This window comes from Anopheles coustani, chromosome 3 (assembly GCF_943734705.1).
Source record: "Anopheles coustani chromosome 3, idAnoCousDA_361_x.2, whole genome shotgun sequence".
NCBI lineage: Eukaryota > Metazoa > Arthropoda > Insecta > Diptera > Culicidae > Anopheles > Anopheles coustani.
The window spans coordinates 47,130,224-47,144,305 of record NC_071288.1 but is presented as its reverse complement, the minus strand read 5'-3'; the positions used below and the strand labels follow the sequence as shown (position 1 = coordinate 47,144,305).

At 42.0% G+C, this 14,082-nt stretch overlaps 2 protein-coding genes across 2 annotated transcripts; both read right to left on the bottom strand.

The window, feature by feature from the left end:
• Positions 1–201: 201 nt before the first annotated feature.
• Positions 202–3,936, bottom strand: LOC131271970 (zinc finger protein 37-like). The gene is made up of 6 exons (XM_058273567.1): positions 3,778–3,936; positions 3,473–3,626; positions 2,517–3,405; positions 2,013–2,432; positions 1,732–1,932; positions 202–1,670 (listed from the first exon to the last, which is right to left on the bottom strand). Exons 1-6 carry the CDS (start codon positions 3,901–3,903, stop codon positions 1,115–1,117), a joined length of 2,346 nt encoding a protein of 781 aa, XP_058129550.1. The 5' UTR covers positions 3,904–3,936; the 3' UTR covers positions 202–1,114.
• A 410-nt stretch (positions 3,937–4,346) lies between these two features.
• LOC131259153 (uncharacterized) lies at positions 4,347–4,972 on the bottom strand. The gene is made up of 4 exons (XM_058260581.1): positions 4,831–4,972; positions 4,710–4,771; positions 4,522–4,636; positions 4,347–4,453 (listed from the first exon to the last, which is right to left on the bottom strand). Exons 1-4 carry the CDS (start codon positions 4,863–4,865, stop codon positions 4,384–4,386), a joined length of 282 nt encoding a protein of 93 aa, XP_058116564.1. The 5' UTR covers positions 4,866–4,972; the 3' UTR covers positions 4,347–4,383.
• Positions 4,973–14,082: the final 9,110 nt, after the last annotated feature.

Below are 14,082 nucleotides of genomic sequence, written 5' to 3'. Positions count from 1 at the left end.
ATGCTATGAAAAAGAAAAGAAAATATGCGAGGAAAGATCAAATAAAGTCAAAGATTTTTCGATTCTATATTTATTGATATTAGAATGCTTATTACTAAATGCAAATACAGTCGGACGTCGATTATCCGGGGCCGGATTAACCGGGGGGCGGATTATCCGGGTGTCTTGCAACTGACAACTGCACAACCGGGTTGAACTGTTTCCATGAATATCAGGTTGGTTCACAACATTTTTTTAGGAATAGTGTCAAATAAAATTTGTCTGATCGAAATTAGCATTCAAAATTACCATAAAAAAATAATTCAAACAAGTTTTATGATTAACCAACTAACTGGAACTGTTCAAAAGTGAACTAGCCAAGACTCAAACCAGGTATTATAAACGTATTTTAGTATATGTTCGATTATCCGTGGAATTCGATTATCCGGGGACCTCCCGGTCCCGACACACCCGGATAATCGACGTTCACCTGTATTTGTTTCTTAAATCTCACTATTCTATATCAACCTACAAGCTTATTGTGAAAGCATATCTCTTATTTAAATTGGCGGTCTCAAAATTAAAACCACTTATTCGCTGTGTGCTCTCTGGCGGGTTATTGTTACTAATTAAATTTTGACCAATCATACAATCGGGACATTGTTGCATTTGCTGAGTATTATCACTAGGAGTTATTACACTATCCCTTAACGCCTCAATGAATGATATACTTTTCACGAAAGTAAGATATGTTAAAAAAAATGTTGATCTCCAGCGACCACTTATGATAAAAAATATATTAATACAATATATGAATAAGTTGCAAATTGAAAGTGAATAGGTGCCATTTGTTATACGTAACCAAATAATAGATGCTTAGCAGAAGGAAATAAATTATACATGCTTTGCAAAAGAAGTCAAAATAAAGCTCCATTAAAAGGTGTGAAATAATCTAAATCGAATAAAATAATCCTATCGCTTTTGCACAAGGGAAAATAATATCAGTCTTCTAGCTTTTATGGCGCCTTTCCATATCAAGCACGTTCAACGTGCCACGCTTCCTCGGATACTGAAGTGATGGCTATGGCTGATTTACTATGAAAAAGAGTGCCGAATGCATAACGACACATACTGCCTAGTTGCGCATCTCGATCACCGTGGCGATACCTTGGTCTGGTCGTGCCTGCACTTCCTGCCACTCAAGCGGATGCGCCTTCTTGCGGTGCTTATAAAGATTAGAAATGTAGCCGAACGTTTTGAAGCAAAACGCACACTGGTACAGACTGGTGCGCGTGTGCGTCGTCATGTGCTCGGTCATTGTTAGCTTCATGGCAAAACCCTTCCCGCACACTTCGCACTTGTACGGCCGCGAGCTGATCGTAGCCGCACACGTGTTCGCCCGGTGGCGCATCATGTGGAATGACGTACGGAACACCTTACCGCATAGGTTGCAGTTGACCGGATCTTCCTGCGAGTGGATGGTTTTCATGTGCTTCGCCATACTGGCACCGCGCCGCATTTCTTTGCCACACAGAGTGCACTTGACTGACTTGCGCTGATTCTCGTCGTGGTCCCCTTTGTGCGATTCGAGTCCGCTGCGTGTTTTGAACATTTTCGGGCAGTGCTCGCACATGAACATCTCATCGGTGTGCGCCGATCGCTTGTGTGCACTGAGTGCCTTGTGGTTGAAGCTTAGAGGATGGAATATTGAATTAATTTTCTTCTTTCCAAACGAAGACTAAGAATACTCACTATTTATTGCAGATATTACAGCAAACATCCTTAACTCCGTGCACTCGATCGATATGGCTCCGAAGATTTGTTTTGAATTTAAACATTTTTCCACAGTGCTCACAGCTATAGTTCTTTTCATCCGGTATTGTCGTTTCCGGTGAGTGAGCCTTAATCATGTGTTTTTCAAGATTCTGATGTATCTCCTTGCAAACTTCGCATCTTCAATAAAGGATAGTGAAGAGGTTGCTATCAGAATTGGCACAAAATAAGCTGTTAGTTGAACATCGGACGATTCTTACCGATAGTGCTCCGGATTATTGTGCACATCCACATGCACCATCAGCTGCTGGCGGCAGGCATTCTTCTTGAAGCATATCGGACACTTTAGGTACGGCGTTTTGTTATGCTCGTTGCCCATGTGCACCTTCAGATCCCAAAAATTGTCGAAAGAGGTTGACTCCGGTTTGGCTTCCTCGCACACCTCACAGTAGATGCGCTTGTAAAACGCGAGCAGCTCCAGGTCGCGTCCTTTTTCCTTTTTGATCACTATCTTACGCCCGTGCAGACGCTCGTGTTTGTCCCGTTTCTTTTCCTGCTCGAACCGTCGCGGACACTGACTGCAGGCGTATGGGAGATTCTCTTCCAGTTTCACCTGGTGCGCACGCATGTGCTTTTTTAGGGTAATCTTCTGGTCGGTTACTTTTCCGCAAATTTTACACCTTTAAATAAACAAGAGGAACGGGAAAGATATTTTAATTTACTTAAAATTATCGATGTAAATCGCCTCCGTGTGTTGAACTTACTTATTTTTCTCCGGATCATCGTGTGTCTCCATGTGGCTCACAAAGCCACCGGGGGTGAAACACTTCTTGCCACACTTGGGACACCGCAGAAAGGCCGGCTCATCATGCACCCGCTTGTAGTGTTGGTTCGCATGGTGGAACCGTTCAAAAAGAACCTTTTCCGGGCAGTAGTAGCAGAAGAATTCATCGACGTAGGAAAATATTCGCTTATCCCGCATCTGCCGACTGCCGAGCGGCTTGCCCCTGTCCTTCTTCGACTTTGCGCGCAATTTTTTCCATTCTTTACGTTCAAAGTCCGACCCATCGTCCAACTCCGAGTCGCTGGAGGAGATCGAATCCATTCTTTTCCGAGCCCGCCGCTTGCGAACCTTTAGCGAGGCCCCATAAGACGCACTAGGCTGGCGAGCCCCATGTTCATCAAGCTTTCGTTTAGGTGGCCGTCCTCTACCACGTTTTACCGGAACATCCGGCGTTCCCGTGTCACCAGCCGCGTGTGGTACCTTCGTGTCATCGTTAGTTTTTTGCTCCTCCTTCACAACGACCTGTTCCTTATTATCGTTTATCGCATCGTAGTTGATGAAATCGTCGTCATCCTCATCGTCTTCATCATCCATAAAATCGTCATCGTCCACATCGTCATCCTCGAGATCCAGCGAGAGCAAATCTTTACCCCCAACGTCCCACTCGTTATCGGAGGACTCCGATTTGTACTTCACCGTGGCAACATTAGATCTTCTGGGGCGCTCTTTCTTGCGATCTGTTTCACTTTCATTTTGAACTGTTTCATTTGTGTGTTCTTCCTGCTTAGGTTGCGCCGTTTCGTCCCCATAGTCGTGCTCAAGCGGTTCCAGCTTAATCGTTTCCACGGGATGAAACTCGAAGTCTTCATCTGAAAGGAATCGAGTTAGTAGCGATCGAAGTAGAAACTCTTTCCAGGGTTTCCGGGTGAAACTTACGAGGCTCGGAGTTGGTTTTAGCATTATTCGTAGGAGGCTCTGTGATTTCTTCTTCCAGATGGTGTATTCGTTCAAGCTTGGTGTAGAAAAGATGAAAATCGTGCACACTTTTCCAACAATCCGCACAAACGTACGTTTGCTTAGTCGGTTTTAACTGTATCAACAATAACAAAAAAATAAGCACAAAAGGTAAATATGATGAATTTCGCTGGTCAAAACTTCATTATATGATTGCGAAAGAATCGCGCAATGCACAATGGGATGGCACGGGGTACGGGAGAAGGACCATCGGAAGGAGTACGTACATCGAACCAAAGGTGTTTCGATATTATCACCGCTATATCCTTCGATTGACTATCTTCACAGAACACCTCGAGAAACCATTTCGATTGCGTGGTCAGGCAGAGTGCACAACTTTCGGATTCCACCATTTTTGTCCGCAAAAAGATCCTGTTTTCAGTGCATTCCTGTGTTTCTTAAATTATCAACACTATGTCGAATGTCAGCTTGGCTGTGAGTTCAGGCCGTTCCAGGCATTGGAATTGTGAACCCAGTTCCGAAAGTTAGAATTTTCTACGTGTTGTTTCAATGAATTCTTAACATTTCATATTTTTATTGGTGTGTATGGTAAGAACTTCGCCTCATTATTATTTTATGTAGATAAGCTTAGATGTTTTGATTATATTTGATCAATAGTGTACGCGATATTGTGCAAGTTAAGAATTGCAACATGATTTCTGCAGGAAACCCTGTTATGTTTTGACAGGACTGGAGGGTGTGAAGAAGAATCAAAATAAACAAGAAAAATGTAAATAACGACAGTTTTTAAAACACTTGTATGGAAAATTGGACAAAATCTTTATTCTTGATTAAATACCAACACTTAGGAACAAACGATGTGTTTACAACTTTTAGTGCACAGATGATCCTTTCTGCTTGTAAATCGCTCCGGTGATTCCGTCTTTATGGATCATACAAATCCTACAATTGTTAGCAATATATAGGAGTATTAAACTATGCGTAGTATTCGTTCGTTCTGCGGTACTTACTTATCGTTAGATTCCAGTGAAATCACAGGTGACGGGCTGTTGGGGTCTAGCTTCGACGCTAGATCTGAAATGGCAACGATGATTCCGGCAGAATGCTCTGATGCATTACCTTTGGCTAGTAGAAGAAAAATAAAGTTTGTCGTTATCAGATACAGCTTAAATACAAATAAAAGCCACAAAGAATATACCGCCTAGACAGAGTCCTTGACTGTTGGCCAGGATACACCCAACGTTACCAGGCACTTCCATTCTGTAAATGTTTGAACATAATGTAATGATCTCATTACCACACATCAATTATATTCTTACACTTTGTCGAGAATGGCGTCTACTTGTTGCTCCATTCTACTTCGTGTGCACAATTGGCCTGTTGTACGAAACTAAAACGCAACTTTTGAGGTCGGGCAAAATCTTCACCGATTTTATGCCTGATACTGCAAGCTTGTGATGTTATCAACAAAAACAGATCTGTTTCGAAACAGATGTTTTGACATTTGCATTATCCAAGGCCGGAGGCAGTTGCAGGTTATGCTACATTGCCATTTTGATTTTGAAATGTCACTCGTTTTTAACTTAAATTTTCAAAATAATAATAATAATTTTCTGGTTATAACTACAGTGCGCTATTTGGACAAAAAAAAATCGTTATGGCTGGCGATAAGAATATTAAATTTCATTTTTCCGGAAAATAAAATATTCAACGGTAGATGAATTTCGAAATAACTCTAGATTTGATACCGAAGACAATTTAACGGAATCAAAAACGTGTTCGTAGTAAATTTATTTTGCAACTCTTTTTGCATTAGCTTTTTAACGACTACTGTTTGAATCTTCTCGGTCACCCCACCCATGGAATGTAAATCCTTTCATTCAGGGGGAGGGTCCGGGCTCTTTCGAACTCATGCCGCCGAGTGGATGTTCCAGCGCTCAAGTGCAGATTTTATAACCACCGCCTCCGCTTGTCTGTCCAGATTTACTATTTGAATCCATTTTAATCAAATAGGCTAGTTTAGCTAACTATGTCTTTTGGCTAGAGGAATAGTGGGCAAGGTACTACCCCGTCATCGTTCGAGCAACAATCGACACGCGATTTCCGGAGGACCTTTCGTAAACGAATGTTCTTAACAATAAATGGTCACAATGATATTCAAACCTGTTTGTCACGTTAAAGACTCTATTAAATTTTATGCATATTACCTACCGACCAATTTTGGCACAATGGCAGAGTGAATTTAAAGAATTTGGTAGATTATTCGTGCTGGCATGCAGGAATAAGGGCAAAATGATATGGGCGAACAAACTAAATAATCCTTGCATATTTCACCACCTGCTTAGCACGATTTCTCCGATGTGCCAGGCACAATTCAAAACTGAATTCCTACTCTCTGGTGGAACATTTTAATTTCGAAAAGCGACCCCCACATTTGGCGGAAACGGAAGAGCCACGAAGTATGACAGTGTCGTGGGGGTTGTAAAAGAAAACAAAAAAGAGCAGGAAGTCGTATTTATAAAAGTGAGAAAGAATGTAAAGAATAATACAAACCGAAGTATTTTAAACTATTTCCCCTCATTTCCCTTTTCTGGCTTTCTTCATTTTGCCCCGATTATTCGTTTGGGTGAATGTCGGTCGCACGGGGGTCTGGAGTTTTCCTCGTTATTCCATTGAGACGCCGCGACCGCTCGTCCCTCTAGTCCACCAGGATCCATTAGAATGCTATCAAGCTTCACATAATGGCTCCGAAGTTGGACTCCTCGTTTTTACATTTCCCCTTCTTACCAATTTCTCGGACTACGCGAATCCTCGAATTACTTTCACGTTGGTGTTGGTCACGATTTCCCTTGTAGTTTGTCTTGAACGGAGAAACACTTTTTTTAAGTCTGTAGATGGAATCTAGCTAGAAGTATATTTGAATGGGTTTGGGGAACAAGATGTTCGGATGTAAAGGAGCGAATGTAACGTTGTCAAGCATACAGTATACTACTGTGTCCAAAAAGTAAGGTGACTTTGGTACGCAAACTGTGCGCGTCCAAGGTATTGGCGGATTGTTATTTTTTAATTGTTGAAATATGTGTTTTTGACTTCTTCAGCAAATTTCATGTAAAAATATTCATCAGGATAGGAGATATGATTTTTTTTGTGGCCTACTACACGTATGACCCTCGTTGACCCGACCCTGGGCACATTTGGGGAGCAAAGAATTTGCTTAAAATTTTGTATGCGTAACTAATTTTTAGCTGCGGATTCGTTGAAATAGCATTTGGCGATGCAGTAATGTCGAAAAAAAATGTTTACGAGGGGTTTAGTGAATTCCAAAATGGCCGCCATGGCCACAATGGCCAAAATGGCGTCATGGGACACATCATCCTCAACGATTCGTCATTCGACAAAGCTCACGTTCAAAATTTTAAGGAATCAATGTTAAATAATCGTCGATTGATGATTAGAGACTTCACCGATGATATTGAAATATCGAAAGTATCAGAAAATACCATTTTAGAGGAGGTTTTGGGCCTGGAACTCGACTGGTACCAAAATCGTTGAATTTTTTTGAAAAAAGGTGTTGCGTTGAAGTGGGTGAAACAGCGCTATCCGACTAAATTGACAAGACGAAGTGCATTATTACTGTAGACGAGACTTGTAACTATGCTCCAGACTGTAAAACAATCAATCAATCGAATAAATACCGTGCCAGGAATAAGCCAGGACCAAAAAACTAGCCAAACGAGGGTCATACGTGTAGTAGGCCACAAAAAAAATCATATCTCCTATCCTGATGAATATTTTTACATGAAATTTGCTGTAAAAATCAAAAACACATATAGCAACAATAAAAAAATAACAATCCACCAATACCTTTGACGCGCTCAGTTTGAGCACCAAAGTCACCTTACTTTTTGGACACAGTAGTAGTTTAAGACTATAATCTTAAAGGAATGTTTCAAAACAGTTATACGCTTTGGCAAACGGAATTGTTCGCCTGTAAATCACTGTTTCCTTAGAAAATTCTTACGCTATTCGTTCACAAACTTTTTTAAATTTTATCACCATATTTTTACCACCCATTTCCCTGAACGTAACTTGTACTAAATATCTAAGGGTTTCTTGTAAGATTTTGAAATTGTATGATAAGGAAGAAATTACTTAACAGAATGTTGTTTTCTCTTTCCATACCGTTGTGGCTTTAAGTTGTAGTTTGAGATTTACGAGATTTAGATTTAAGTTGTGGTTTGAGAGAGATAGATTTAGGGCATTTTAGAATTATTATCATTTATTATTTTGGTTTTAACAACTGAACATATGGTTTTATATGCACCTCGAGCTCTCATGAAATATATCTAACTTTTCTATAGACTGACTGCTCCGGTTTATACCATTACACTACAATGTAAAGCAGCGAGAACCGCAAGACCTTTTCGAAATGGCGCAAGAAAACGAATATATCAGAATGAAGGTAGTGTACAAGATCTTCCGTTATGACATGGTAGTTAAAGCAAAAAATAAGGGAAATATATTATCCTTCGTGAGCCTGTGAGTCGCCTTGGGAGGAGTTCTATTCCACCTTAGTGTTTTTTTACTCCCTCCCAATTTGCATGCCGAATGGTGGTAAAACGCGCTCGCGTTTCACAGAAAGCCTGCCAGAATCGCACCAAACCAAATCCACCGGATTCACCAGGGAAAGACTGTCGGTTTTGACAGGCCCTTTGTCAGCCCGACAGTCGTCTGTTAGCGGGTAGGATACGTCCTGAGGATTACCGTCTTGGGTTTAACTGGACAAGCGCCAGGGGTGGGTAAGAAGGGGGTTAGAAAGTGGGCTGTAAAGGGGCCCCCTGTTCCCTGGTGGGAATGCGCTAGGGAAAAGGAACACATGCAGCTAGGCGGATGGTCGGCTGAGGAAAATGGCCCTAGTACTATTAGAATTTCCAGCGGCGAGTAAAACGGTTCAAAAACCGCCGGCGCCGAGCGTTGGCCAAATGCATCCAGGGTTTCTGCCAGTCGCTTCGTTGCGGACTACCAATGTAGTGCGGACAACAATGTATTCGGCTACAACATTGTAAGGCTTAACGGTTTTAAGCACCGTTTGATTAAGTGTGAGTCCTGGGGGAGATGAGCCGTGGAAGAAACCCTTGGGAAAATAGAAAAGCCTTAGAGCGTTGGATACTAGCTGATTTTAATATGAATATCCGTTCAGAGGAAATTTGAACAATCAAACATTTTTATATTCAGTTTTGTATTGTAGGTTACTCATATTAAAAGTTTTTCAAAAGAATTTAATGGAAATATCACAGACAAATATGTTTTATAGACTTTTATAATACGTTGGCGTTGATGAAACGGAAAACAGATTTTAAACTTTCGAGATTGTAATAATCCAAGCCAGTTTAATCTGTTGCTCATCACCGTGGACATAATGTTATTTATATTAACATTATTGCCCCAACCGCTTCAAGCCTTGGGGCAACTTTTAATGATTGTAATGTCGTCCGTTGATTGAGTACAAATCACAGTTGCGAACAGCATCCTTGCTACTGAGCGGCAGTGTTTGTATAACCGGCTCATTTAAAGTTAACACGAAGTGCACAGCAAAATGCTACCTAAATGTCCATCTCCAGGCTAAACTTCAGCCTTCGTGCCGTGACCATGGAATTTGGTTACACCTTTTGGCGCTGAATCCTCTGCACTGTGCTGGTTTTCCACGAAAATCTACCCCGCAAACAATCGAGCTGCGTTTTTACGGGTGCTTTTGCCCAAGGTCGGAGGCGATAGCGCTGGTTTCCGTTGTGTTTTTGTTTTCTGTTCTTTTCGCTAGGCAAGCCAGAGGAGCCAGTTATGCTAGGACTGGTAGGAGTTGTTGAAAAACAACTCGAGGGCAGCCCATCTTCCCTTCGATCGCGATCGAACGCCCATAATGAGCTTCGAGGACTTGTGTTTCTACGGTTTCCCGGAGCTCAGATTGGATGACTCTCGTCCTCGCCGTCCATCGATCTACTGGCAAATTTTTTCATCCGTGTAAGGGACAACCTGATCCCGTTGCGGGATTTTCCCTGGCGCGTTCAATGTGTGAGTGTAGAAAACCAGGATGCACTTGTTTTCCGCTAAGTTTGTTAGGGCCTGCACGGATCCTGGTTGCCTGAGTCCTGGGTCTTTTTGTTGGCTCCAGACGCTCAAATTTCGCTGTACGCACACGTGCTTCTGTGAGGATTTTCCACGCCGTTTGGACCGTTTTATTTGCGGTCTCGAGCACGGTTAGAGCTTCCTGCCGAGTTCACTTCGCTCGGCAAGGTGCAGCGCGTTGAAGCCATTTCACTTCGGGCTGGAACGGCTGTTCCGTTCTTGAGGGTTCTGTTTTTGTTCCACCACTACACTTAGTAGACTACATAAGGAAAGAAAAAAATATGCTAGAGAGCGAGAGAGCTGATACTGCACATTGGGAACGTAAGGAAATGGAATCTGCCACGGAGGAACCGAATCTTTGCAAATATCGTAGACTGGTGGCGACGTCCTGCAGCTATGATGCACATTTTCTTCCTTACCTCATCCTTGGTACCGTGAAGTACCACGATAGTACTGAAGAGTGGCATTAGTACCAGTGTACCAGGATGGCGTACAAAATCTTTCGGCCACATTCACAAAAAAAAAAAAACAGAAGCGCAAAACTTTCTTACTTTATGCCGGCACAATTCGTCTTATTGCTTTCGCCTCACTTGGAGTGCAGGTTTTGGTTCGGAGGCAATTGAGTGAGAATGAAAAATAGTGATAGGGAAAGGGAAAACAGGTTCGGCGGACGCGGCCCGTGGATGCAAGTCGCTCTGAACCCGCCAACCTCAAGAAGAAAACTGGACAATTCGAAGGAACGGGATCGGAAAACTTGCCATCCATAAATCATACCGGTGGCTGTTTTTTCGTCTCATTTCCTCTGCTTTTCTTTCTTTCTATTGCCGCTTGAAGCGTTCATCACGTGGATTTTCCGCTTTTTCCCGTCGATGCACTTTTTAACGTGGTCCTGAGCGGTGGAAGAAAACGTGCCCCTCCGGAAGACCGCCGACGGTGCGAACTGTACCGATGCAGAAAGGACAGGGTGGATAGGAGTTAAATGGTTGGGAAGTTTAATGCAGCGCCGTTCTTCCAACCCCTTCAAGATGTTGGGTCGAAGGAGAGCGTGGTTTTCTTCCGGTTGCAGGTTCTTACCGGTGGCGTAATGGTGCAATAATCGCAACTTTGTCCTTGCGCATTGCCACTGTGGATGCTGTTGTTGGAGGCGAAGGAAATTTATAAAAATTTTCGTTTCGAAAACTTCTTCGCAAATGCTTTAGCACCCTCCGGACAACAATATTTCTCTTGAAAAAAAAAAAAAATACATTTTCGCTCTTTTGCCTTCAATCCAATCCTCGAGGCTCTCGTACATCCAGCCAAGGGGGATTTCTTTTATTATAAATTTGTATCACGGTTGTCCGAGCGATTCGGGCGTCACTTTGATAATTTGTACTTTCTTAATTACTTTCCGTCAGTTTCGTTCCTGATTTCGTCCCATCTTCGTGCTCGCAATCTGCTGTCGTTTCCCAATAATCCAATGTCAAGGAGTGTCGAGTGGTACTAAAGGAGCAATTTAATCGTTTTTCACTTTTGTTTCGTCCGGATGTATTTCTCAAGTACATTGGATGGGCTGGATGGAAACAAAGAGTTTAATTTGTGCAGCTGCAAGAAGTAATGACCATAAACATGAAACATTCATCGCCCAAAACATTCCCATTATTGGCGAGATGATGGAAAACATAATAATGTTTCATTTACAGTTCATAGTAAATCAGTTAAGTAGTTTGAGTAATTTATCGAAGGACAATGCTGAGTAGAGAAGTGATTTATCATTCTTTAGCTCCATTAAGTGGAATGATGATAAATGTAATAGTTTTTCCAATCGGAAATATGAAAATGGAAGTTACGAAAACAAATCTGAAATCTGAAATACATTGACTCATTCAATGTATTAACACTTCATAAAATGTGTATAAATTCGATGCATTGTGAGAATAAAGGAAAGATGTATGGCATATTATAATTTTTCAGATTTTTCGTTCTACCTTTACGTAACGGAATCGAATATGCTCACAGGCTAATTTAAACATTATGTTAATGGTTGAAAAATTCTTCGGAGTTGTGACAGCTTTTTAAAGGTTGTGTAAAACGAGCTGTTGGAGGGATTTTTTATCGTTTAAGTTTTCACCACATGACATTTAATACGACTTCGTAAAGTAAAATGAAACTCTTTAAATCCAACCTCCACCTCCTTTCGTATTAAAACTCACAAACTCTTTATGAAAACAGAAAACCCCACATTACCTAACGGGAGATACAATTTCAATCGATTTCAAGTTGATAAGTTCTGCTCAAGCAACAACATGAGAATCATGAGAAACCCTCAGTATGGAGTTCACGGGGTCATCATATTAAAATCTTTAGTTAGAAAATACCGCGTTTTATAAATTTTGAAAAGAATTCGAATGATGATAGACCAAATACAAAATTTGAAAACAGCGTTTGCAATGAATGCCAATAATGTATGTTATTTGATTTTAGTTCCAGCTATTGCTTTCGATGAACGCAACCAGATGGAAACACCTTTCAAAAGGGTTGATTACCATTTAAAAGTTGAAGCGATTGATCTTCGGCATGCTTAATTACAGCAGTCGATTCTTGCAACCTGAGCAGCTTCGATCTCACTCAACCATAAACTTATCCGTTTGCTTTCGGAGGAAGATTTGTTTTTCATTCACGGTTTCAGCACGCACCGAAGGTACCGCAGTAAGAAATGGTCCCAAGATATACCGTGTTTACCTTGGCCCGGTCGGAAAAATCCTTCCCACTGCCACGATAACTAAGTAACGTTCGGAAAATGGTGCCTCCGCATGATAGGTGAATAAAGTCCCGTTATCATGCCAACCAGCCAAAACCCCGGTTTGGTCCTTCCAGGAATGCCGAGCTCCTTCCAGCCGTGGGCTAATAATGTACGCTAAAATATGTGCTAAAACAAACTGTCGCATTGGAAGGTGCCCGGTGCAAAGGAGCACCGCGAAGATTTGGCACCCCGAGCGAGTGGAAAAGAATACAGGAAATATGCAAAGAAAATAGAAAATCATTCGACCTGCCTGAGCGCAGGTATTACGGGTTCACTGGGTTGAAAAAAAAACCGTGACGACAGGCAGCCCGATCTGCAGTTAAATAAAATGCCAACGATTGTCCTTCGTGCGCTCCGTCGAGCTTATGGCGTGTTTATTGCTATACGAGTAAAATCGGGCAATTCATGGGCGAGCGTGGTCGGCAGGAAAGAAAACCTTCGTTTGAGCTCTAGAGCCCAACCGAGTACATGCCAGTATTGCCAAGACGCAACGATATCGACATCGTTAGTCAGGTATTGAATTGTGACGGCACAAACGTGCAATTCACCGAAGAAATACACACGGGGTCGAGAGGGTGGCCGAAGCGTTTATCGTTGGCATTGAGGCTACAAATACCAAACAAAAACCATCGTCTCCCAACGGGACAAGATTTACAGGTGGCCACTGTCTCAAAGCGTATCGGGGGAACCGTTTGCGGCCACGGAAGGACGAAATGGGACTACAAAAATACCCGTCCTTCGTGGCAGGGAAAAGAAAAACACAATCCCAAACCACATTCCGGCGCCGAGGTTTTCTTTGTATTGTTTTTGTGGCCCATCTTCATCCGGGTGAGCGCACTAAATTACATTCGCATTACAATCGCGTGCCACCGGAACGTTACGATAAATGGCGGTGACTCTTGGATATGATTTGCCGTGCGGCAAAAGGGAGTCTTATTTACTTTTGTTTTGTAAATCGCACACACACCCGCTTACTAACATTCCTTCCTCAAATGAAGTGGACTAAAATAATGGGAACCAATGTATTAAAAAAACAACGGAAAGAAAATACAACAGCATTTCAATCCCATCGGTTAGATAACTTTTGTTTGAACGGTGTAAAAGTTCGATGGACCACGGCGTCAGGGTAATGACTTAGTCTCGGGTGGTTGAGTGGGAGAGGAAATGAACCACCGGAGAAAGTCTTTAAGCTAAAACGCTAGCAGAGGTGATTGATGGTTGGTGCTGATTATCCTGAAGCAGCCGGAACGGGTGCCGGCGGTTAATGGGTGGCAAGGGATGGAAAGTAATTGTTGCCAGCAGTGAGTAATGTGAGCCAGTGCGATCGTACATAGATAAGTTCACGGTAACCGCCAACTGCGAATTCAGACAAATTCATTTCAATAATAACTACATCAATGGTAAACTAATCAATTTATCATGATGTAAATGCAAATATCGTTGCTTGTGAATTTGTATTCTGGTGTAGAGTAGTCGGTGGCGCAGTCGAAACAAATCACCTGTTTTTGTTTGTTTGTTTGTTTGTTTGAATCATATTTTTTCTATCCACCCTGGCCAGGAAAGTTGGTCCATGGTTCATTAGAAAGTAAATAATATGCCATTACTTTGTTGATCTAGATATATCATTTTTCAGAGAACTGATTGACTAGTCTTCAATACATTATTTCTT

Excerpts from the sequence above, each read along its gene's own strand:
- LOC131271970 (XM_058273567.1), bottom strand. The coding sequence starts at position 3,903 with ATGGTGGAATCCGAAAGTTGTGCACTCTGCCTGACCACGCAATCGAAA. Across the intron at positions 3,627-3,777 it reads CGAAACACCTTTGGTTCGAT|TTAAAACCGACTAAGCAAAC; the intron begins GTACGTACTCCT and ends TTGTTGATACAG. Across the intron at positions 1,671-1,731 it reads TGTAATATCTGCAATAAATA|CTTCAACCACAAGGCACTCA; the intron begins GTGAGTATTCTT and ends CCATCCTCTAAG.
- LOC131259153 (XM_058260581.1), bottom strand. The coding sequence starts at position 4,865 with ATGGAGCAACAAGTAGACGCCATTCTCGACAAAGT. Across the intron at positions 4,772-4,830 it reads GACGCCATTCTCGACAAAGT|AATGGAAGTGCCTGGTAACG; the intron begins GTAAGAATATAA and ends AAACATTTACAG. Across the intron at positions 4,454-4,521 it reads TCACTGGAATCTAACGATAA|GATTTGTATGATCCATAAAG; the intron begins GTAAGTACCGCA and ends TAACAATTGTAG.